Here is a 24,153-nt window from a genome sequence, read left to right as displayed (position 1 = left end):
ATGCCGATATAAAATGTTATGACCACAAACTTTTCTGTTATCAATGGTTAGTTTCTGGGATGGCTGTGATGGTTTTTAGTCCCATTTTTTTGGTAATTTTATTAGAATCGTGTCAAAAAGCTTGCTGAACACGAATGATCCCAAGTGAAGACTCTGACTTATTGAATAATGAAATTGCTGTGCCTTTGCAGATTTTTAGTTGTTAATGAATTGTCATTGTTACATATTGGAAGTAGTAGTTACAATATATTTATAGTTCCTTTGATTATAGTCCAGAGTAAAAGCTTTAATTAATTTGACATTGCTCTGTTTTTTCAATGAGGAACTAATACTCCTCTTTGTGTTGTGTCTATAGTTACCTCTTCTGCATAAGGAGCTTTTTTCATCTGGGATACGTCAACGTTCAGGTGTGCTTCTTTATGGGCCTCCTGGTACAGGCAAGGTAATGGTTGGATGGAGTTGATTGTGCACTGAGTCATAGAATCAAAATGTTTTGCAATGGCTTGAGTTTGTGTATTTTTTTTGGTGGAACAGACATTATTGGCAAAAGCAGTGGCAACTGAATGTTCCCTGAATTTCCTTAGTGTGAAAGGACCTGAGCTGATTAACATGTATATAGGAGAATCAGAAAAGAACGTTCGAGATATTTTTCAGAAGGTAGAGCAATAAATAATTGTCTTGCATCCTGAAAGTGAACAAGATAGCTTTTCTTAAGCTTTAGGCATTGAGCTGGATGATGGAAACTAATTTGGAACATTCCAATATATTTATGATCAGGCAAGAGCTGCAAGGCCATGCATAATTTTCTTTGATGAACTTGATGCTCTTGCTCCTGCTCGGGGGGCATCTGGGGATTCAGGCGGAGTCATGGACAGAGTAGTATCTCAGGTATAATTACTAGATGATATCTTTCATATATGACCTCTAGATCTCAAATTTGGTTCAGGCACATTCTACAAACATACAAATTAGGACAATGTTTATCAACTACAGGGTTTCAAACTTGTATTAATATATATGATTGTAGTCCTTCTAGGGTTTCAAACTTGTATATATATATATATATGATTGTAATGCTTCTAGGGTTTCAAACTTGTATAAAATTATAAATATATATGATTGTAATGCTTCTGATTGTATTATGAACCATATGATTTTCTTCTGCAGATGCTTGCTGAAATAGATGGTCTAAACGAAACAACCCAGGTATCATTTGGAAAACTCTTTATTTTATGGTTATGTTATCAAAATTAGTGTTTGGTGGTGTATGTTTATAGTCCATGCAGTTTATTTTTGCAAGTGAAGATCCACTAAACTGTCTTTCATTGTTCAGGACTTGTTTATTATAGGGGCTAGTAATCGTCCTGATCTTATTGATCCTGCCCTTTTACGACCTGGTAGGTTTGACAAATTACTGTATGTAGGTATCAGCTCAGACTCATCTTTTAGAGAACGGTAAGTTTAAAGGGATCTTTTTTGCATTGTTAATCTTTAGAAATATTGAAAATATTTTTTGATCATTGAAAATGCCTTTATCCTTAGGGTACTTGGAGCATTGACCCGAAAGTTCAAACTTCATGAGAATGTATCATTGTCAGCAATATCCAAAAGGTGTCCCCCAAATTTTACTGGTGCTGATATGTATGCTTTATGTGCGGATGCCTGGCTTCAAGCTGTGAAACGCAATGTATGTCTTCCATTTATGTTTTCTCATTATTTAAGGTCCTTCTAGATTATTTTATAGAACCAATGAAAAATTTGAAATAACTTACATATCAAAATAGAAAATATCAAATTTTAATGATTTGACTTGTGGAGAGGAAGCTTTATTAATTCATTCTTTTGTTTTATACCATGGCAGGTTGCAGATAAAATGTCAAACACTGGAGATGTTGGTGAAAAGCATGATTCAGTTATTGTGGAGCTTGTAGATTTTGTGAAGGTCTAAATTCTTTCATTTGCTCATATTTTGTTATCTTTATGATATGATTATAACCAATTATTTTATGTGTACCATCGAAAGTGATTTCAGAGGTTACATTGCATTTATATTAATGTTTAGACCTGTGCATTGCATTGTATTTAAGTTAATATTTGTTTGGCATATTTACAATAGTATTCTCAAATAATATGTTGTGACTGTATCACCCAACATTTATAATTTATTCTTTTCCGGAGAGGAACGTTGAATTATTTATGCTTGAAAATGGCTTTGCTAGTCTAGAAATACTCAAGGAAGATTTCCTTTGAAGAGGACAACTTGAATTTTTTGTTTTACTAGCATTATAGTTCCTTCTTTTTTAATGGTTGCAAGCAAAACTGAGGCAAAATCTTTGGTGCCAAGCCATCTATATCCTCCATATGGCATGCAGAAATAAGTATAGTCGCTGTTTTTAACTACAGTATTATTTTTAGCAATTTTGAGCTTCATCCTTTCCTTGTCCAATACATAAGTCTAAGGGATACATGGGGACACGTTCTGGGGATTTTTCCAGGCATCTTGTCATTGCCACATTTCAGGGAGGCCTTAGAAACATCCCCTAGGTCCCCACATCTTTTTCAAAACCCTAAATTGAAGCAAACACACATACTTTGATAAACATCAAAATGCAAACTTTGATGGCACCTCAAGAGGAAATCCAGGGTTGTCTGGCGCTGGTTTCCTCATTCGTAATGATTGGGGTAGACTTGTCTGGGGTGGCTCAGTTAAACTCCCATATGGAACTAACCATGATGCCAAATTTGCAGCTCTGTTAGGTGGCTTGAAAATAGAGAAAAAAATTTAAACTGCATCAATATAGAAGGGGACTCGTTGAATGTGGTACGGGTTGTTATTTCTAATTCAGCACCTAGCTGGAAGTAAAAAATGTGGCTAAGTGCAATCAATGAAATATTGAGGGGAATTGATGATTATTCCATTAAACAAATCTAAAGAAAGGCTAATTCGGAGGCCGATATCGTATCAAATTAGGCAATCGATCAACTTGAGCCCTGCATCATTTCATGTGTCTTATCGGCATGGCTGGGCTTTACCCTACCCAAGGCCTGCAATACTCAGTGCCGGAACTGATCAGGCCTGATATGGAAATGACAGTTTCGGAAACCGCTTGGAAAAACAGGCAACGTCGAGGATGGGGTCATCCAAGTCATGGAGGAGATTTGAATGACCACTTATGAATTTCCGAGTTTATCAATATGCCCTTACTTGAGCATAGATTGAAAGGCTTCAGGAAGTTGTGGTGGCCCTCCGAATATTTACCCATACTCTATGTACCTAAACTATGTAATTTTGTTTTTGACATTAATGGATGGGAGTTACCCCCTATGGTAACAATTTGCAAAAAAAAAAAGAAAAAACATCAAAATGCACCCATTTTACCATTTTATGAGAAGATAACAACAGTGAGAAGAATAGTGGAAAAGAGAAGAGAAGAGACGAATCGCATCGACATTGTCATTTGAGGTAAGTTTAGCATCCACTTTTTTTTGTTCAGTTATTTTTCTTTTGTTTGTTTTAGTTTGCAGCTGTTTTTTGAAAAAAGAAAAAACACTACTGGGGGTTATTGTAGCAAAGAGGTTGGCATTGAATAATCAAACCAAAGAGTTAGAATTGTGGGACGCAACCTTTTTGGAAACTCTTCTCCTATCCTAAAACTCCTTGCAAAGGGACCATTCTATGCCACTAAACCCCATTTGCAATTTGTGACAGTTTTAGAATGAGAAAAAAAAATTGGGGGGAGTAGACATTGGGTGTGCCATGTGCGCACTAGGAATTTTAAACAGACATACACTAGGGTCTCCTATCATCTTTTGTGCTTGCCTAGACATGGGTTAGGATTTGTGAAAAAAATCTTATTTGAGAAGGTTGAAGTTTCTAGTTTGTTTACACAGGGTGAGACAAGATCTAAGGGTATGGTAGTAGAAACTATATAATCTGCTATGCTATCCATGGATGTTGAGACTTAGAGGGGAGAGGGTTCTACCAAAGGAAATGGAAAAGCTTGTGATAAGCAAGCAATAGTTGCAAGGATGTTGAACTTGCAATAACAAGATGTAGATGAGGCAATTGGGAATTTTTTAAACTCCCATTCTATCTTCATGTGGCATGTTCTCCTTACTACAATAACTTGTTGAAAAGGACAAACAAGGTTGGCTCCTCATATGCTTCCTAGAGAACATAGATTACACACCACCTTGCTTGAATGATAATATTCAAAAGCGAGTTTGTTGATGGAGGACATTAGGCAAATCTAGCTAAGGACAAGTTGCTTGATTATCATGATTAGTTGGATTGATATTATACACCTGGCACTCACGATTATTGTAATTACATGTGCAGTTGACTATTATTTTGTTAGAGTTATTGAGTGCTTGAGGAGGCTCAAGGTTGTAGAATTTTAATTTCAGATTCTGAGTAAGGCTATAGTAGTAGAGTTGCATGGAAATGAATGCAATATTAGATATAGATAGGATGCATTTTCAAGATCCCACGATACATATATGGTTGGATAAGGCAATTATAAAATATGCATATAATTAATTATCTATACATCTAAGGATATAGAACATAACTTTTATCATATTTATTTCTATATATTGTGGTTCTTATATTTTAGTTTGCAATATTTATTTTGTTATGTTTGTATCTTTAGTGTGTGCGTGTGTGTGTTTGTTTGTTCAATTTTTATTTTGCAAGTTATTAATTTTTTCATAAACCCTAAATTGGATAAGGCACCATATGGTGTGATGCCATATCCAAATGTATTGGATATGTTTTGAGTATGGTCTTGTTAATGGATATGTTTGGGCAGGGTATCCATATCATATCCAATATCATATCTATATCCATATCATATCCAATATGTAGATATGTGTATCCAGATAAGAGAGAAGTATCCATGTCATATCTAGGAGTATCATAACCAAATCCATATCAAATATGAAATATCTAATATGCAGATATATGTATACAAATAAGAGACAAGTATCCATGTCGTATCTGGGAGTGTCATATCCATATCCATATGAAATATCCTATATGTAGATATATGTATCCAAATAAGATAGAAGTGCCCAACAACTCTACATAGAAGAGGTTGAGGCAACAAATGTTGTACAAGTGGTGACCAATTTAGCATGTGTTTGTAAATTAGTTGGCATGATGGTAGGAGGATACTTACGAGCACATTACCCAATATGTTCATGCATTGTAAGACATAGGGAGGATAGATTGAGTAAAGACTATGGTGGCAAAAGTAAAAAATATACAAATGTTCATTTGCAACCACCACATCTCACTTGCTCTCGATGACTTTTTTGTCTTAAAACCCATGGAGACTAGATGTGTTAGTTACATTATTTTTCTAGAGAGGATAATTGAGGTACAAGAGCTACCATTAATGATGATTAATATAGAGTGGGGTAGCTGGGTGGTGGCTAACATAGTTGAAGGAAAGAGTTTGAAGTAGATGATCCTTGATGATGATTGGTGGTCCATTTTGAGGTAAGAAATTGATATTCTTAATGTTTGTAACTTATAAATTAATCTCATTTTTTGTATTTCTAAATTATAATTTTGAAAATTTAAGCATTTATTGTCTTGAATCTTATTCTTCTTTGAAATTTTTGTTTGTAGATAAATTCTCTTTCATCTCACCGTTGTGTGGGTGATTAGGCATGTTGATGTCGATTCTCCTAATCTTGGGAAATTTTATGGGACATTTGATAATATGCTTGGCTATATAAAGTCAAAAATAACAGGGACATTGATTTGGGATTATGAGAGGAATATATCAAGCCCATTGTAACACGGTGGTGAAACACCATGAATGTAATATCCCTTGGTAAATCTGACCCTGTTTTGCTGATAGGAATTTCAGTTTGCTGTGTATGCTCTTAAAATCAAGTAAAAATGATACAGATGCTTTGAAATGAATGTCAAAAGATCCAGCAAAGAGCTGAGAATGGAATGCACTTGTTTTTACTCTTTTCAAATGCAAATACATGTGTTCCAGAGGTAAAATGCATACCTACAGCCAAGTAGCATTTTTACAAACACTTGGCATGTAAACTAATGTGCATCTACAGCAAGCTATTATGACTGATATGACAATGCAAACTACATCTAAAAGACATGAAGAACCTTCTGTAAATAAGCGCCCATATCTGATGAAGAGGTGGCATCATTAACTCTTGCAATGAGCACTCCTTGATGCCAAAGTACTGTAGCGTTTTACGGTTCACGTGTTATTGTAGCAGCAATAAGAAAAACTTGAAATCTGATCAACAATGGCTGCCAATGAAGAATACAGGTCTGCTTGTTAAGGAGTCTTCAATCTGCAATGTTGGCCCTTTTAATTTGCTCTCAAACCCTGCTGTAACATTCTGGGATAAATATGCAGCTGATAATATGAATTTGTTTGCAGATTCTAGCTGCCATTATGCTAGAAACATGAATTAAGAACTTGCAATAAACTTCATAGTGATTTCTGAGTGAAACCACCTCACAATGGTGCTTGGGTTTCCATCCAACACCAAGAAATCCAAGGGACTTCGTCCTTAGAACAGTCTAATCACTGAATATCAGCAACAATGGAGGAATAACTCAATATAATATTCTCACAACATGCTCTTGAAGGAAGACAAGGTTTGTTTATAAAGATTCCTCAAACTCTAAAAATCAATGTCCATGCTCAATGTGGGATAAATCCTCCTTATGAAGTAGCTTCTCGAACAAGCTGGAGAGCTTTATTAATTAAAATGACTTTATATTGTCATTTTATAAAGTCACTTAATGCTATAATGGCCCCACTCTTAATGACATTTTATAAAGTTAAATAATAACTTTATAATATAATCATTAACAAATAATATCATTAAATGCTGAGTTACCGGGTTCGCCTATATAGGCCCCTGTATTGCTCGAATAGTCCATGGTTCGTGGTTTGTATACGGTACAAAATATGGTTCGGCAAATCCAGTAGCTATATGCTATGTCACAGCATTTACCTAAAATTCGTAGGGTTTTAAAGAGTTTTTTCTGTAAAAATATATTTGATAAAAAGCCCTTATATTTGCGTTTTTTTCCATGTCAGAGGAGAAGAATCGCTGGAATGGTTCCTAAATTTCTTGTGGTGTCCAGTAGCGAGGGTGTTCTTTATCCACAAACAGCTGTAGTTGCAAGTCCAATTGATTCGAGGGGGAATGATACACAGTCTGTCTTCTCTGTCTGCTCTAGCGACGGAGAAAATGAATGCCCGTAATAATTAACATTTGGTTTTATTTAATCTTTAGGTTTGTTTTATTTTTAATTTTTCTTTTCAAAATAAAACATCTTTATATTTTATGTTTTATTTTTAAACTATGCTCATTAGTTATTAATTTTCAAGTTTTTAATAAATCAAAATTCAATGATATATGATATATTATATTATATAATAGATATATTATTATATATTGTATTATATTATATTATATAATATTATATAATATTATTGATTTATAATTTTATTATAAAATATAATATAATATAATATATATTATATTATTAATTATATATATATATATATAATTTGTACGCTGTTTTTGTACTAATGAACCCAAACGAACCCAAACCCCTTTTCAAAATTTTGCCGTACCGGCGTACCGGTTCTTCGAACCCGAACCAGTGCCCGAACCCGTACCGGCAACCTAGATTAAATGCCATTATAATTTTAATATCTCATTAATTACTCATTCTCTCTTTGTCTCGTTTGAACCTGGAGGTCAACCACTGCATCCACTGTGCATCCAACTACCTTACTAAAAATAGTAAGGGTCCCTCTCGATCAACTACTAACTTACCATAAATAGTAAGTGTGTGAAACGAAGGCCAAACTGAACCAAACGAAAAGCAATCCTGAACACTTCTGACCTCTGAAATGGGAATAAGCCTCCTGCACTACCAACTGGGACCCTCTAACTGTTAGTCTTAGCCTACGAGGGCCAATAATAGGCTAATCCAATCATAAAGCATATCATCCGAAAAAGGGGACATTACAGTCCGCCCTCCTTGAAATTGCTTGTCCCCAAGCAATCTCAGAAACAAAATAACACACTAGTCCACCCGGGTCCCAAGGGAAGAATTGGGTAATGTCCCTGTTGATACCACCTAGCTCCTGTAACACCAACATTAGAATAACTGATAGTACCTGCCGAACCAAATCAATACCAACAACTGGTGTCGTAGGAGGAGACAACTCAGAAGGCTGGCAAATTTACTTCCAAAAACCAGTGTTCCACGGGCGTTGGGGACGGGGGGACGCGTTTTCGGGACGGGGGGACCAAGGGCCTAAGTTTGGGGATGACGGGGGGACAGCGGGGGGGTGGCGGGGTGGCGGTGGTGATATAGTTATACATAAACATATAGTACTTGAAAAACTAGTTTTGAAAAGATGTATGACAGTATTACAGTGTAAGAATTATATTTCAAATGAGACTATAGGAAATTTGAAATACTAAATCTAAATACCAAGATTTCTAAGTTGTGTTGTTATATGGAGCCTAATCAGACTCGGAGGTTAGATTTTCCCTACTTCTATCGGCGCGGTTTCCCCCTATATTTTTCAACGGGGGTTTGGGGGCAGCGCCCCCAAGTTGGGGTCAAGGGGCATCGCCCCTTGCGGGGTCGGGTGTTATTTTTCTTTTGGCCCACGTCCAATTAGAGTTACCCTTTAACCCTCAAAAAACTTAAAAAGTCACTTTTTTAAAAAATTTTAATATTAAATATTGCATATACATGGGGGCGACAGGAGACGTCTGGGTGTCTCCCCGTCCTTGGAGAGACGTCTGCATGTCTCTCGAAGGAGAGGGAGACGCCCAAACGTCTCCCAAGGAGACGTGGAGGCGTCTCCATGTCTCTCTGGGAGACGCCCAGACGTCTCCCAAGGAGATGTCTCCACGTCTCCCCATCTCCCTGGGAGACATGGGGACGCGGGGATGTCTCTGCGTCCCAGCGGCGCTTGGGTGGCGGTGGCGGGACGGCGGGGGACGTCGCGTCCCCGTCCCCCCGTCCCTGAGATGTTTCTGACGGGGGGATGCGCCCAAAAAGGGGAGGGACGCGTCCCCGTGGAACACTGCCAAAAACTACGCAAGGTGAACTGTCATACACGCTATCTAACACATGCACAACTGAACTATGCATTCGAAAGGGGTCATGCACATGAGGATCAAAAGTAAAATTGTAGGCACTCCTCACTGTGTAAACACTTTAAAACTCCTCAGTGAGCTCTGGGTGATTAGGCATGTTGATGTCGATTCTCCTAATCTTGGGAAAATTTATGGGACATTTGATAATATGCTTGGCTATATAAAGTCAAAAATTTATAACATGGACGTTGATTTGGGATTATGAGAGGAGTATATCAAGCCCGTTGTAACACGGTGGTGAAACATCAAACACCATGAATACCTTACTTCATACGATAGTCTTTGTTTTAAATCCTAAATGATGTGCACCAAGGGCTAGGAGATTGCTTCCTTCGAAAGATGAAGAGATGAAGGGTTTCTGAAGGCCCTTTGGAAGATCTACATTACTAAAGAGGTAGCTAGACATTGACAACAACGAATTGCTTTTCAATCTTTGGGGTCTCCAATATTCAACTAACTAGAGGCTAGGATAGATGGGGCTACATTATCTCAAATTGACCCTATTGGATGATGGAATTTGCTTGGTAAGGATGCAATAGAGTAGATGTTGCTTTTTGTTTGCCTCTTTTCACTGATTTCTAGTTCCTCTATTGCAAAGAGAAATTGGTCCACATGCAAATTCATTTAGTTAGTCAAGAGGAATAGGGTTCTGAAAGATCCCCTCTCAAGTCTGATGTAAGTTTTTCTGATTTTTGATGCTGCTGAATTAAGGATTTGAGTTAGTTTTTCAAGTGTTTTGGTTTTGTTGCCAATTCTTGAATGGGTTTTACACATGAGACATATACCAATAAACAACGTTTTGGATCCAAATTGTAAAACTATAATTGACATATAAATTTCCGAGTTCTGATTTTTAATAACAACAAGATAACAATTTTTCAGAATTTATAGAATTAAGTCAAATATGCATACCCGGAGTCCGGGGCTTAACCAGTGAAGGGTTTTATTGAAGAATTCAATGAAATCACAGTATATGAGTATCCACTGAGGTACGATGACTCCAATTGACTTTATTTGCACCAACAATAATTTTCAAAAACAAATACTGAAAGAAATAGTGGAATTGCTAAGTCCCACATCTGGCTTGCAGGCAAGATTATTGATTCTAACTGAATTTTCCTCAATGAATGATCAATCTGAACCACAAATGACTCCTATAGCCCGTTGGAATCACCAAATCATTGCTGGAGGGTGTTGATCATGAAGTTTGCATGAATTCCAAATCCTTTTTCTGAATGGTATGGCCAAATTGAGCAACTTGTGGCCTGCTAAATGGTAAGACCAGCTAGGGGATTGGTATGGCTGGCCCTAAGAGTGGTACAACTGCCTTGAGGGGGTTCCAAACCCTTCAAATCTGTAATATAATCCTCGATATCTGCTGAAAGTAATATCTTTTGAAGCACCAATAGAAACCTTGTATGGATTTCCCTCAAGTGTGAATTGGGGTTCTCTCCAATTCACTCATCTCCAAGTAGTTTTTGTTCCCAGAAGTCTGATCTGCTGCTGAAAATCATCTTCAGAGCTCAAATCACAATTTTACTGATGTAAAAATGAATGATAGATGCTGAAATGATATCACCTCATGTTACTTTATTGGCTCCTAACCCTAATCGTACCTTTTAGGGTCCCGTTGCTTTATTTCATTGAAGTTTATTAAAATAAACTCTCTCCTAGAGAGTTCGACCCCTTTGAGGGGCTTATTCATCATTATAAAAGACCACCTTTTTAAAACAACATAATGTTGCCTAGGGGTGTGTGCCATGGGGTGCTTTTTAATGTTTTGTTTTAACTATATAACTTCACCTTATAAATTCACTTTAATTAATTTTCTATTTTTAGCAAAAAAGTGACTATAATAAAATAACATTAAGTACTCATAAAATAAGCCATCCAAGCGTAAATTGCCAAGTTTCCTCATGCCAACACTGACATCTCCTATCCATTGGATTTGCCTACGAACATAGATAATAGGCAAATCTCTGCATCTGAGTAATCATCTAGGAAAGAGGGGACATTACAGTCCTCCATTCTTTGGATTGCTTGCCCTCAAGCAATTTCAAGGCTGGATGCTGAAGTATCATCTCTCCTTCCCACATGGCATCCTCTAACGACAAGTCCTTCCATTGAACCAAATATTCTCTAATCACTTTGCTCCTCAACCTCTTCTCCCTCATGTTCAAAATTTCAGTAGGAATCAAAATCAATTGACCCTCCTCATCCAGTGGAGGTGAATTAGGTGAAGAAACAACATGTTGTCCCAAAGATTTCTTCAAGCAAGACAAATGAAAGACATTATGTATCTTACTTTCAGAAGGCAACTCAAGCTCATAGGCTACCTCTCCAATCCTCCTCAATACTCTGTAAGGACCATAAAATTGGGGCTTGAGTTTTTCTAGCCCCACTCGTCTTGAGTGTACTCTGTTTGTAGGGCTGGAAGCGCAAGAAGACCATTTCTCCAACCTCAAATGATCTCTCAATCCGATGTCGATCTGCATACATCTGCTGATTTTGGGCATGTTGAATGTTATTCTTAAGTGCCTTAAGGATATTCTAACTATCCTGTAACCAATCTTGAGCTCTAGGCGCTCTGCTATCATCCAACGCCAAGTTCACAAAAGATAAAGCATCATAACCTTACAATGCTCGGAAGGGAGTCATACCAATAGACATGTGGTACGCAGTATTATAACAATACTCGCCCAAATACAACCAGCGCACCTATGCCCTTTGCTGTCCTGAAACATAGTTATGCAAATAACCCTCAACCCATTTATTAACTATCTCGTTTTGACCATCCATCTGAGGGTGGTAACTAGTATCAAGAGTCAACTCAGTACCTGCTAATCGGAATGGTTGCTGCCAAAAGTTGCTCATAAATCGACTATCCCGATCACTGACTATAGTCCTAGGGAGTCCATGGAGTTTAAACACCTTTCAAAAGAGCAACTCTACCACCCGAGATGCTGTAAAATCGGTTGCAATAGAGAAGTGCGCATACTTCGTCAATCTATCCACAACCACATAGATACAATCCTTCCCCTGAACTCTTGGAAGACCAGTGATGAAATCCATCAATATACTCTCCCACTTCTGCTCCGGAGTAGGCAATGGCTACAAAAGACCAGCTAGGAAAGTATGCTCTGACTTGTTCTACTAACAAGTCACATACGAACGTAGCACAAGACATCATCCTTGAGACCCTTCCATGAGTTTCTCTCTCGTACCTACCTATATGTCTTGAAGTAACCAGGATGTTCTGCTAGTAGTGTGTCATGGATGACGTGTAGAATCTTATCCTTCAATTTCAATCCAGGTACTAAATAAATCTTGTCCTTATAATATATCACATCATCAATCACCATGTATCTGTCATCCTGAATCCGCCCATCCATAACCTCGCATACACATTGATTTTTGGAATACTCAACTAAAAGTTGAGACTTCCAATCAGCTGAAATCTCACTCAAGGAGCATAGTGTAGCAAATGAAGGCCTCCCGGAAAGTGCATTGGCAACAATATTCTTCTTCCCTTTGACATTCTCAATGTCAAAGTCATACGCCTATATTTTGCTGACCCATTTCTATTGGTGCTCACTAAGTTCTTTCTGCTCCAAGAAATACTTCTAAACTATTGTGGTTGGTCCTCACCACAAATCTGCCACCTACCAAGTACTGTCGAAACTTCGCTGAAGCATGCATAATGGCGAGCATCTCCTTATCATAGGTGGAGTACAGTCTCTCATTATCCCCAAGCTTCCTACTCTCGTAGGCAATGGGATGGTGATTCTGCATGAGAACCGCACCAATACCCTCTCTTGATGCATCACACTCTAACACGAAGGGTTGAGAGAAGCTTGGAAGAGCCAATATTGGACATGAGCTCATAAGCTTCTTAAGTTTGTCAAATACACCCTATGCTTCATCTGTTCATCTGAATGCACCCTTTCGCGCGAGATATGTCAAAGGAGCTGCAAGCTGTGAATAACCCTTCACAAACCTCCTATAATATCCACATAAGCCTAGGAAACCCAACAACTCTAAAATATTCCTAGGTGGTGGCCAATCAAGTAGCGCCTGTATCTTCTTCTGATGAACCTTCATTCCATTAGCACCAATCACATGCCCCAAGTATAATATCTTTGTAAGTCCAAATTCACATTTGGACATCTTGGCAAATAAGGACTGTGCCTCCATAATGCCAAGTACTTCATCAAGATGTCTCATATGATCCTCCCAAGATCTACTATAAATCAGTATATCATCAAAAAACACTAGCATATACTTACGCAACTGCATTTTAAAAATGTTGTTCATGCAAGATTGAAAGGTAGCAAGGACGTTAGTAAGGCCGAATGGCATCACCAAGAACTCGTAATGCCCATAGTGACATCTGAATGTTGTCTTATCAATGTCCTCATGAACTTGAATCTGATGGTACCCCGATCGAAGATCAATCTTCGAGAAGTACAGTGCACCATGAAGCTCATCTAGTAACTCATCTATGCGCGGAATTGGGTATTTGTTCTTGATTGTTTTCTTGTTCCATGCATGATAGTCAATGCACATGCACATAGTGCCATCCTTCTTCTTCACCAGTACAATTGAAGAAGCAAAGGGGCCAAAATTAGGCCTAATATGCCCCATATCAAGTAACTCATGGATGGTCCTCTCTATCTCATCCTTAAATTTCTTAGGATGATGATAGGGTGTGGGAGTCATGGGCTTAGCGCCCTCTAATTCTATCACATGCTCAAATCCACGATGAGGAGGTCTACTAGGAGGAATATCACCAAAAATAACCCTGTTCTTATCTAGCACTGTCTGAACATCAATGTGAAATGGCTGCCCATCATGTGAAGTAGGTGAATTGGATGAGATGAAACACTATGCTGCCCAAGCAACATCACCATGTTTGAAAAGAGACTCCATCCTGCATGCTGAGACTACCATAGGCCCACTGTCAAAAAGAGCCTTCAAAACCACCTTCTTTCCATCCACCATAAACTCCAACTCCATCTTTGTGACGTCTTGAACATATCTCCCAAGTGACTATATCCACTGGATGCTAAGCACTGCATCAATCTCACCAAGACCTACTATGTAGAAGTCATCAGTCAAGGTATAATCACCCATCTGGATACTAAGTTGTGGCACCCTCTTGGTGCACCTCATAGTAAAGCCATCTGCTACTGTCACACTAAAACCAGCAAAGTCCTTTGCTTGCAATCCATGCCTAGCAACCAGACCCTCATCAATAAAATTGTGTGTAGCACCACTATCCACGAGGTAAGTCACTCTGTGTCTCTTAATTACTCCCTTCAACCAAAAGGGATGAATCCTAGGGACTCCTGAGAGAGTAGCAATAGTGACCTTGGATGTAACCAAAGTCTCATCCTCCCCAAGCTCTACTTGTAGAATCTCTTGTTCATCCTCACCATTGCTGCCCTCAAAAACTGTATCTTGTATATGCTCATCATCCACATTTGAATAAACCTCAATGAGATGTGCCTTACCTTTCCCAAGGCATCGGTGTCCAGGCTCCTAAGGCTCCTTAAACGAGAAGCAAAGCTTCTTCCTCCTCAACTCATCACATGTCTCCTAGTCCACCCTAGGAGGAGGTGGTGTACTCTTACCCTGAGTAAATGATGTCAGGAATGGTTTGGAGTTCCCAGGAAACTTCTTATACTGCTGATAAGAAGTAGGTGATGGTGAAGTGTTGAGATCTAAGGTAGTTTGAATAGCCTCATGCAAATTCTTAGGCTTAAGAGCCTTGACCAAACCCCATAATCTATCATGTAACCCCTCAATGAACAACATCACCACACATCTATCTGGTATCTCTAGAACCATAACAACAATGTGTTGAAACTTATTAATATAAGTTTCAACATGTCCAATCTGTCGCAACAGTGCAAGATCTCTATAATATAACTCCACATCCTTACGGTCAAATCTGACAATCAACCACTCAGTAAACTCTGTGTAAGAATGAATGAGTCCATGGTTTTGGGTAACCAAACCATGGTGCCACCAATCATAAGCCACACCCTCCAAATGTAACACTGCAATTTGAATAGCTTCGTCCTCATGCATCGGCTTAAGTGAAAGGTAGATGTCAAGTTTGTGCAACCAAGCTCGTGCACTGATCTTCCCATTGCCATCAAAGGAAGATAAAGTGAGCTTATTGGTAGCTCGCATGAGGTCTGCCATAACATTTTGAGACTCAACGCCCTCCTGTGGGTCTATTGGTGGTGGCTCATCTCTAGGAGGAAAATGAGGCCGCATAGATCTGTTTGTTGTCCGTGTATGAGTCCTATCACGCCTAGGAGAACCAAGAGCACTGCCTATTGATGAAGGAGTTCTACTACTCCCACAGTTGCCTGCAACTGAAACAGACCTATCAACTCTATCATGTCTACCACGCCTATCCCTAGGCTGAACCAAATCCAACCTCTCTAAGAGACCTTGCAGCTTGTCTTATGCCTGAACAATCTGCGGTTGGGTATTAGCAAGAGTTCTAAGTAACTCATTAGGATCAGGTCAATTCTGTCTCTCCCCGTGCTGGGGACTACTATTACCCTCAGACACATCACCCATGTCAAAATCTAAATGTCCTTGTGCTCTCCTGCAAGTATAATATTTGTATGGTCCTGTCCTTCCCAGGTGCATAGAAATAATCAGAAGACCCTCAAGTTTACAGGATCATAGCTCTGATACCACTGAAAGATCCCCACTCAAATCTGATGTAGTTTTTTCTAATTTTTGATGCTGTTGAATTAAGGATTTGAGGTAGTTTTTCAAGTGTTTTGGTTTTGGTTTTGTTGCCAATGCTTGAATGGGCTTTTACACATGATAAATATACCAATAAACAACGTTTTGGATCCAAAATGTAAAACTATAATCTATTGATATAAATTTCTGAGTTTTAAAACAGCAAGATAACTTTTCAGAATTTATAGAATTAAGTCAAATATGCATAATCGGAGTCCAACGCTTAACTAGTGAAGGGTTTTATTGAATAATACAATGAAATCACAGTATATGAGTATCCACTGAGGTACAATGATTCCAAGTGACTTTATTTGCACCAACAATAACTATCAAAAACAAATACTAAAAGAAATAGTGGAATTGCTAAGTCCCACGCCTGGCTTGCAAGCAAGATTATTGATTCTAACTGAATTTTCCTCAATGAATGATCAATCTGAACCACAAATGACTCCTATAGTCTGTTGGAATCACCAAATCATTGCTGGAGGATGCTGATCACGAAGTTTGCATGAATTCCAAACCCTTTTCTGAATGATATGGCCAAATTGAGCAACTTGTGGCTTGCTAAATGTACAACTAGCTAGGGAATTGGTACAGCCAGCTAGGGAATTGGTACGGCTGGCCCTAAGAGTGGTATAGCTGCCTTGAGGGGGTTCCAAACCCTTCAGATTTGCAATATAATCCCTGATATCTGCTGAAAGTAAATATCTTTTGAAGCACCAATAGAAACCTTGTATGGATTTCCCTCAGCTGTGAACTGGGTTTCGTCCAATTCACCTATCTCTAGGGAGTTTTTGTTCCCAAAAGTCTGATCTGCTGCTGAAAATCATCTTCAGAGCTCAAATCCCAATTTTGCTGATGTAAAAATGAATGATAGATGCTGAAATGAAATCACCTCACATTTAGGGTCCCATTGCTTTATTTCATTGAAGTTTATTTAAATAAACTCTCTCCTAGAGAGTTCTACCCCTTTTAGGGTCTTATTCATAATTATGAAAGACTACCTTTTTAAAACAACATAATGTTGCCTAGGGGTGTGTGCCATGGGGTAGTTTTAATGTTTTGTTTTAACTTGATAACTTCACCTTATAAAGTCACTTTAATTAATTTTCTATTTTTAGCAAAAAAGTGACTTTTTAATAAAATAACATTAAGTACTCATAAAATAATCCATCCAAGCGTAAATTGCTAAGTATAAGTCCCCTCATGCCAGCACTAACATCTCCTATCCACTGGATTTGCCTACGGGGATGGATAATAGGCAAATCTCTGCATCTGAGTGATCATCTAGGAAAGAGGGGACATTACAAGGTTGCTTTGCAACGTGCAAGAAATTGGTGATCAACATAGTGCTTTGTGACTTTAAAATCGATAGAGTTTTGAGTATTGTTAGACTCCAACTTTGCACTAGGATATTGATCCTTACGATGTTGCATAGGTTGATGAGGAGTTACACGAGGGATTGGTTGGGGTACCATTGGATGAGCTCGTCTTTCATATTGGGAGTGACTTAGATTTTAACATTGATTTTGATGAATATGAAGATCACGTGTAGCAGCAATATATTTAGTTTCTATATTTTTTAAATACTTTGTTATTTAATAATATTAGCCTTTCAGCCTTTTGATGTATCTGTACATAATGACATTGAAAAAAATGGAAATTTGTTGTATGTTGTCTCTCATGTGACTTCTCAATTTAATTCTAATGTCATCAGTTTGGCAGTGCTTTTCATAGTGTGTTAATTTATGTGTTTTTTTATTAGGTTCAATTGCATAGTTTTTGAGTCAGATTCATTGATCCATATTTCATGAGTCAAAGTGGTTCACAAAAACCCATCTCTCAGTAGCATGAATGGACCAATTGCCACTCATTGCATCTAGGTGATGCTCATAGAGGTGTAGAATTTGAATTTTTGGGGAGGTCAGCCATCCTAGTACTACTTTGGCTCAAGTGCACTTAAACATGGAGTTTCCCCCAACATCAAGGCCATCTAGCTTGGAGTTTGTAATAGGGTTATAGCTCATATAATGAATATGGTGAATGCCTTATCATATGAATAATTAATTTCCAATAGTTTTTAATTTTAAAAATTTTTCCTATTTTTTAATTGCCATTGCCCCAAATAGGATTCCGATCTCCTGCCATCTCCAAAGTGCATTCTTGTGTTTCCTGCTGTCCCTGTCCCTGTCCTAGAATACCATGGAACATAGGTAAATCCATGCTTATTTAAAAATGAAATGTGATACTCAAAACAAAGTGATATACTTTCAAGGAAACAAATGGGGAAAAGAAAGAACAAAAATGACAATTTTTTTCCAAATCTCGTGGAAACTTGTTAAAATAAAACTTCAACTTAGGGTCAACTAAATTTATAGGGAGAATGAAACCTTGGCCCACTTGCTTCCAAAAATAATTTTTTGATACATAAAGTCAAAGAAGAAAAGGATACAATTTTTTTTCCAAACAGGAGGAATTTTTGCTACTATATGTGTAAATCTTGTAAGGATGCAAGAAAGTTTTTCAATTTGTAGTCAATGCATCAGTAACTGGTGACACTACAGAAGTAAAGTTCCTAATTGGTTTCCATAAAAGGTCTCATAAAAACTCAGTGTCTGGCAAAGATATTCTACATTTTGTGTAGATATTGATGCTGTTTCATATCCATTTTTGGGATACTTTGTCATTTCAGATGTTTATGCTGTAATCAATTTACTTGATGTCTGTAACATTTCTCTTAAATTTACCAGATTCATGTCTTATTTCAAAGACATCTGTCAAATCAGAGTCCAACAAATGCCTACCTTTCTCAATTATAATTCTAAGTCACCTGATTCATATCCATGTTTGAATTTCATACAACAGGGAAATATTCTTCCTACATTTTAATGCAATTTCTCTTATGTTGTTTCAAGCTTTGTTTCATGCTTAGAAATATTCTCATGTCCATATTTATAATTTGACAAGTTGGGTTATCTGTTTGATAACAGGCACTTGGAGAGTTGTCACCATCACTGTCTCTGGCAGAGCTCAGTAGGTATGAAAAGTTACGTGAGCAGTTTGAAGGCCAGTCAAAATAAAAATTACACCTCCAAAGCATTTGGAAGACTCGTTTATCTTCTAATCAATGTGAGTTTGCCAAATATGATGGTAGTGAAATTTTCTAAATTGCATTTGAAATGACAACACCCTTTCCAAGAAGAGTGAATCTACGGGACTCTATTACGTTGATGAAGGCCTTCAATTTTTGAAGCACTCTGATGTGCAATTGAGTTTTTGATTGGCATTCATATGTTGAGCTCATAGTTCTTGAATCCCAAAAGCGTTTAATGTATTGCTAAATTTTTTATTTTGAAGCAGACCTGGGTGGGAAATCATCAGATCAGTGTTATTATTGACTAGCAGGGTAAAAAATTGGAAGATTCACTACATCTGTATAAGGGGGAAATGGATCAATCAAATGGTGATTTTGGTGAGATGACACATCGTTTTTGAAACAAGAGAATCATTCAACAAATAAAATTTGCATTCCATCATTTCTATATGGTCAACATCATAAGAACGTCAGTTGGACAGCATACATCCTTTTCCACCCTTTGAATGAAATTCTTGATTGATAATGCATAAACTGCTTCATGCTGTGCTGAAGCTCTTAAAACTGAGAACAGCACTTTGTGAGAAAGTGGTAATGAGAAAATCAGGTAAACAATTTGTACATATAAACATGTTGATCACTTGACAATACCATTAAAATACTTCTGGAAAACTATTCAGAAAAAGACCACAGTTGTACGTAACAATAAGTCAATGAATTCAAATAGCTCCACTTAAAAACTCTAGAAGTCATTGTATCAATGTATTGCAGACTTCTGGGATTGCCTTGAGAGGATTTTAAAACTCATTTCCTTTAAGGAATTCCAGCTGCTTGCTGCATTATAATTTTATGTTGTAAAATTATTATATTAATCGTTATAGTTTCTAACCACTTACAGCAAGGAATTCTGAATGCTTGCTACTGCATAACATTGTGAAGTCCTACAGTTATTTTTTAGTAGAAACTCCCAATTAAACTTGAAATGGTGACAAAATATTTTTAAAGTGTTGAGTAGCCATACACTGCCTTTGAGTTGTTTTGTCTTGCATAATAAATGTTGTATAAATGAAAACTAATAATTATATATATTGTTTAGATTAATTATTGAGTGTTTTTATTAGAGCCCTTGCCCTTGACTTTTGAAGGTTTGTTAACAGGGATCTACGTTCTATACAATTTATTTGCAAAAAAGAAACATTTTATATACTTTCTGGTGAGAGAATAGAACAAAAAGAAATAGGTGGGAGAAATGTGTAATATGGCCCATTCAATGCTTGATCTTTAGTTGTATGCTTGTCTTTGTCCTGTTATGCTCACATTGTGTTTGATATTGAGTCATTCATTTGTTTGCCAACCATTTACAATATCTACTATACTTTTGTGACTTAGCCCTCTTGAATTTTGGTTATGGTATGCTTGTGGTTTTGAGTTCTTTAGAGTTTAGACTGTCCCTTCGTGTTTTGTTTGTTTTTTAAAGCTTGGGTGTGCGAAGTAGATGACTTTGCCAATATTATACAATGGCTCACTGATTTAAATATATTTTGGGTGCTTTTTTATTTTTGGCTTTGTAACCATCTGATGTGCTTTGTGACAGTTTTTTCTGCCCATTATCTTCCACTCATCTTCCTGTACAACCACGGACCAGAAAAGCCTACAAAGTCTCGTTGTGTGTAGTTATATTTTATTTAGAATTATTAAAGGGAATCTTTCCTGTGTTGTTCAAGTCCAAATTCAACACTATATTATCTTGTATTAGCTAGATTCTAATTTTAGGAAATCATTATTTACTAGGAACTTAGTGATTTGAAAGACACAGCCTTCTTGTATCCGTTTGAAATTATGTCAGTTAAATCTCATGTTTCCATTAAATCTAACTGCCACTACTCAAGGCTTTGAATTCTTTGTATGTTATTTTTAGTTCATAAGGGTTGCAGACAAACTTTTGAGCTAGGACATTAGGTTTAAAAAATGCACAGAAGTTAGGGTTGCATGCTAGAAAGGATGCAGTTTTTGAATCAAAAATTGGGAAGACAGTGACGTATTTTCAACAACACTAAATTGTAGGGAAAAAAAGGAAATTTGTTTTAACAAAATAGTGGCTTAACAGTGGTGCACATTTAAACCCTAGGTGTGGCGTGAATAGGCACAGGTAAAAGAAAAGCACACACTTGATTACAAAGTTAAAAGAAAGTAACGTAGAATTAAAAAAATGTGGCCATGTACAGAAGCACGTGGTAGGAACAAGGGTGCCTGTGTTTTCAAATAAATTATTGTTCAAGGGCCCATATTAAGACATGCACGTGACAAGAGGAGACACGTCATCATGGAAAGCTCTACAATCATTGCCAACTAGACTTTAAAAAGCTTTGTTTCAAAAGTAGCTGAATCAACTTCAAATAAGACCACTTTTCTTACTTGACATCACTTCAGATCAGTCCCCACCTTCCAAAATAAGAGCAAGTCTTCTCTAAATAAAAGAACATCAATGTTTTGGTCTTTTGTGGAAAATTCAGAAGACATTGACATTTTTATGGGCGAGCGACTGATTTGGAAAATTTTGGTTAAGTAGACTTCTTTCCTTCAATCTTCTACAACAGAGAACACTGTTATCCACTGAAGGAAACAGATAAAGAGATGGAAAAATAGAGAGAGATGGGGATAGACAAATAGATCTATGGAGAGAGGGTGAGAGAAGTAGGGGGAGATAGACATATATTGGAAGAGAAAGAGAGAGATATATAGATATACATGAAAAGAAAGGGAGAGAGTGTTGAAGACACCCAAATGTTGAGAGTTGGTGGGGGATGTTGATGATATGATAGCTATGGTTGGACTCGTTCTGGGCCGATAGAGATAACTTAATTGTCTAATTGGCCTATCGGCCTTAGACAATTACATATGCTGAATCATTAATGAGAAAATATAATTAAATATTTATATGTGTCGACTTTGTATTAACCCGCCAACCTTAAGATGCGTTGATTCAAATGAAGAGACGTGATGTTTAATATGATGGCTGACTCTTGGAGAAATCGTGCTGCTTTAGGGGTCATATGATCGGGTATATATGTGGTTTGTCTCTCTCTCTCTCAAAGGCATCAAAATAATCATACAACAAGCAGATCGAATATACATTATCCTACAGCAGTTCAATAATCAGCAGTTCGTGTTCTTCTCCAAGAGATCGATTTCATTCCTTAGTTGTGTGCTCTCATCTACAAGGCGAATCATTCATATAGAAGTCAGATTGAACAAGAATAGATCATCATTAAGCAGTCCACATTCCTACAGCAGTTCGGATTGCATACAACAGTCCAGGGTGAATCTATTGCTTCAAAGTGTGAAGTAATTCTCTGTAAAGTTACTTGTCATATTTGAAATAATAAAGATATACTTCATTGCTGGGTTTTTCACCTTCAAGAGGAAGGTTTGCCCAGGGTACTCTTTGTGCAATTGTGTTTGATTTACTGTCTATGTAATCTGATCATAAAATTAACATGGTATTAGAGCCAAGTTAAGTAGTATCGAAGCTCTCCCTCCTTCACCTTCAAGAAGCAATTTCCAACAACAAAATGGTGTACGGGTTGAAGGTTGAAGATAGACTCGAAGGTGCTTCGAATTTCACTTCATGGAAGTTTAAAATTCTTGTTACTCTTGAGGAAAGTGATCTTCAGTTTGTGGAAGGAAAAGATCAGTCTGACCTTGAAGATCAAGAAGAGAAACTTCAGTTCAAGAAGAATGTTGTCAAAGCAAAGAAGATCCCGATTGACTCCGTGAAGGATCACCTTATGCTCATCATTTCCAAGATGTCAAATGCAAGAGACATGTTCAGAACCTTGGAAGGAATGTATGGGATCAACAACACAAGTAGGGCACTTGCATTGAGGCAACAACTTCATCAAGTCAAGATGGCGAAGGGAGAATCAGTCATATCCTTCATAATGAAGATTTCAGAATTGCGAGATCAACTAAGCACCATTGGAGATGAAGTTGTGGACAAGGATCTTGTCATGCTAGCATAGAATGGCCTCCCTCATTCTTGGGAGCCCTTTATTCAAGGTATAATTGGGAGATCCAAATTTCCTAAGTTCGATCGTCTTCGTGCTGACTGCATCCAAGAAGAATCAAGGTTGGCTGCTAGGGGAATTGTCAAAAGTTCTCAAAATGAAGACACTCATGTTCTTGCAACCCGATCCACTAAGAAGAAGGGGAGAAATCGGAAGAAAGGCAACTTCAAGAGGAATAGAGATCAAAGGTCAGACTTTGCACCTGATTCAAAGAAGAAGAAGAGAGATCTCTTCCACATCCAATGCTTTTAGATGTGACAAGTTTGGTCACTTTGCAAGAGATTGTTTGACAAGGCCTAAGCAACAAGAGACAAACATTAATGAAGTCTCTACTCAAAAGGAAGTTGAAGACAACTCTAATGGATTCCTCTTCATATCTCCCTTATCAAGTAATATTCCCACAGATAGTGACACCTGACTAATTGATAGTGGGGCCTCTCGACACATCACAGGCTATCGAGATCATCTTTCCGATTTGGTGGAAAGGGAGTCCAACCTTCAAGTAATCATTGGAGATGATGCACACTATTCGGTGAAAGGATTTGGTGCTACATTACTCAATCTAGAATCTGGAATTTCTTTTCATCTAAGTGATGTTCTATTCGTACCAGGAATCAAGAGAAATCTAGTATCTATTTCAGCCTTGAAGGATAAAGGATATCAAGTAGCATTTTCAGAAGGGAGAGTTCTTGCATGGCCAAAGAACTCCAGCATCAAGACTACTCGTGTGATTGGGAATCGATATGAGAGTTTGTACAAGCTTTCCCTTCGTCCAGCTCAGGCTCTTCTACATGACTCTTCAAATTCCAGCGAACTATGGCATAGAAGACTTGTACATCTACATTTCAAGGCTCTTCCATCATTAGAGAAGATGGTGAAAGGTATTCGTAAACTCAGTCATGTTCATGATAATACATGTAAAGGTTGTGTTATGGGTAAAAACACTAAGAGTCCATTTCATAGTAGTGAAAGTAGGTCTAAAGAAATTCTAGATCTTGTACATTCTGATTTATGTGGGCCAATGTCAATGGCATC

General features: G+C 37.5%; 2 protein-coding genes across 4 annotated transcripts in view; both read left to right on the top strand.

The window, feature by feature from the left end:
- The window catches only part of LOC131047867 (peroxisomal ATPase PEX6), a 108,143-nt gene extending 88,352 nt beyond the window's left edge, over positions 1-19,791 (top strand). Inside the window, exons 9-17 of one of the 3 annotated variants that reach the window (XM_057981660.2) lie at positions 356-442; positions 535-657; positions 778-888; positions 1,168-1,206; positions 1,334-1,455; positions 1,543-1,687; positions 1,862-1,942; positions 18,948-19,086; positions 19,318-19,791. In XM_057981660.2, the coding sequence (XP_057837643.1) occupies positions 356-442; positions 535-657; positions 778-888; positions 1,168-1,206; positions 1,334-1,455; positions 1,543-1,687; positions 1,862-1,942; positions 18,948-19,037 (798 nt within the window). In that variant the 3' untranslated portion in view covers positions 19,038-19,086; positions 19,318-19,791. Of the gene's footprint in view, positions 1-355; positions 443-534; positions 658-777; positions 889-1,167; positions 1,207-1,333; positions 1,456-1,542; positions 1,688-1,861; positions 1,943-18,947 lie in introns of those variants that run through there. The other 2 variants (XM_057981659.2, XM_057981661.2) reach the window with 2 other exon arrangements.
- A 2,832-nt stretch (positions 19,792-22,623) lies between these two features.
- Positions 22,624-23,073, top strand: LOC131047864 (uncharacterized). The gene has a single exon (XM_057981656.1). The coding sequence runs from the start codon at positions 22,624-22,626 to the stop codon at positions 23,071-23,073; it is 450 nt and encodes a 149-aa protein (XP_057837639.1).
- Positions 23,074-24,153: the final 1,080 nt, after the last annotated feature.

The sequence above is a fragment of the Cryptomeria japonica genome, chromosome 3, assembly GCF_030272615.1.
Source record: "Cryptomeria japonica chromosome 3, Sugi_1.0, whole genome shotgun sequence".
Taxonomy (NCBI): domain Eukaryota; kingdom Viridiplantae; phylum Streptophyta; class Pinopsida; order Cupressales; family Cupressaceae; genus Cryptomeria; species Cryptomeria japonica.
Note: the sequence above shows the minus strand (reverse complement) of the source record. Positions and strands in the feature narration are given on the sequence as shown.

What these genes read in the sequence shown, in the direction of transcription:
- LOC131047864 (XM_057981656.1), top strand. Translation starts at nt 22,624, where the DNA reads ATGGTGTACGGGTTGAAGGTTGAAGATAGACTCGAAGGTGCTTCGAAT.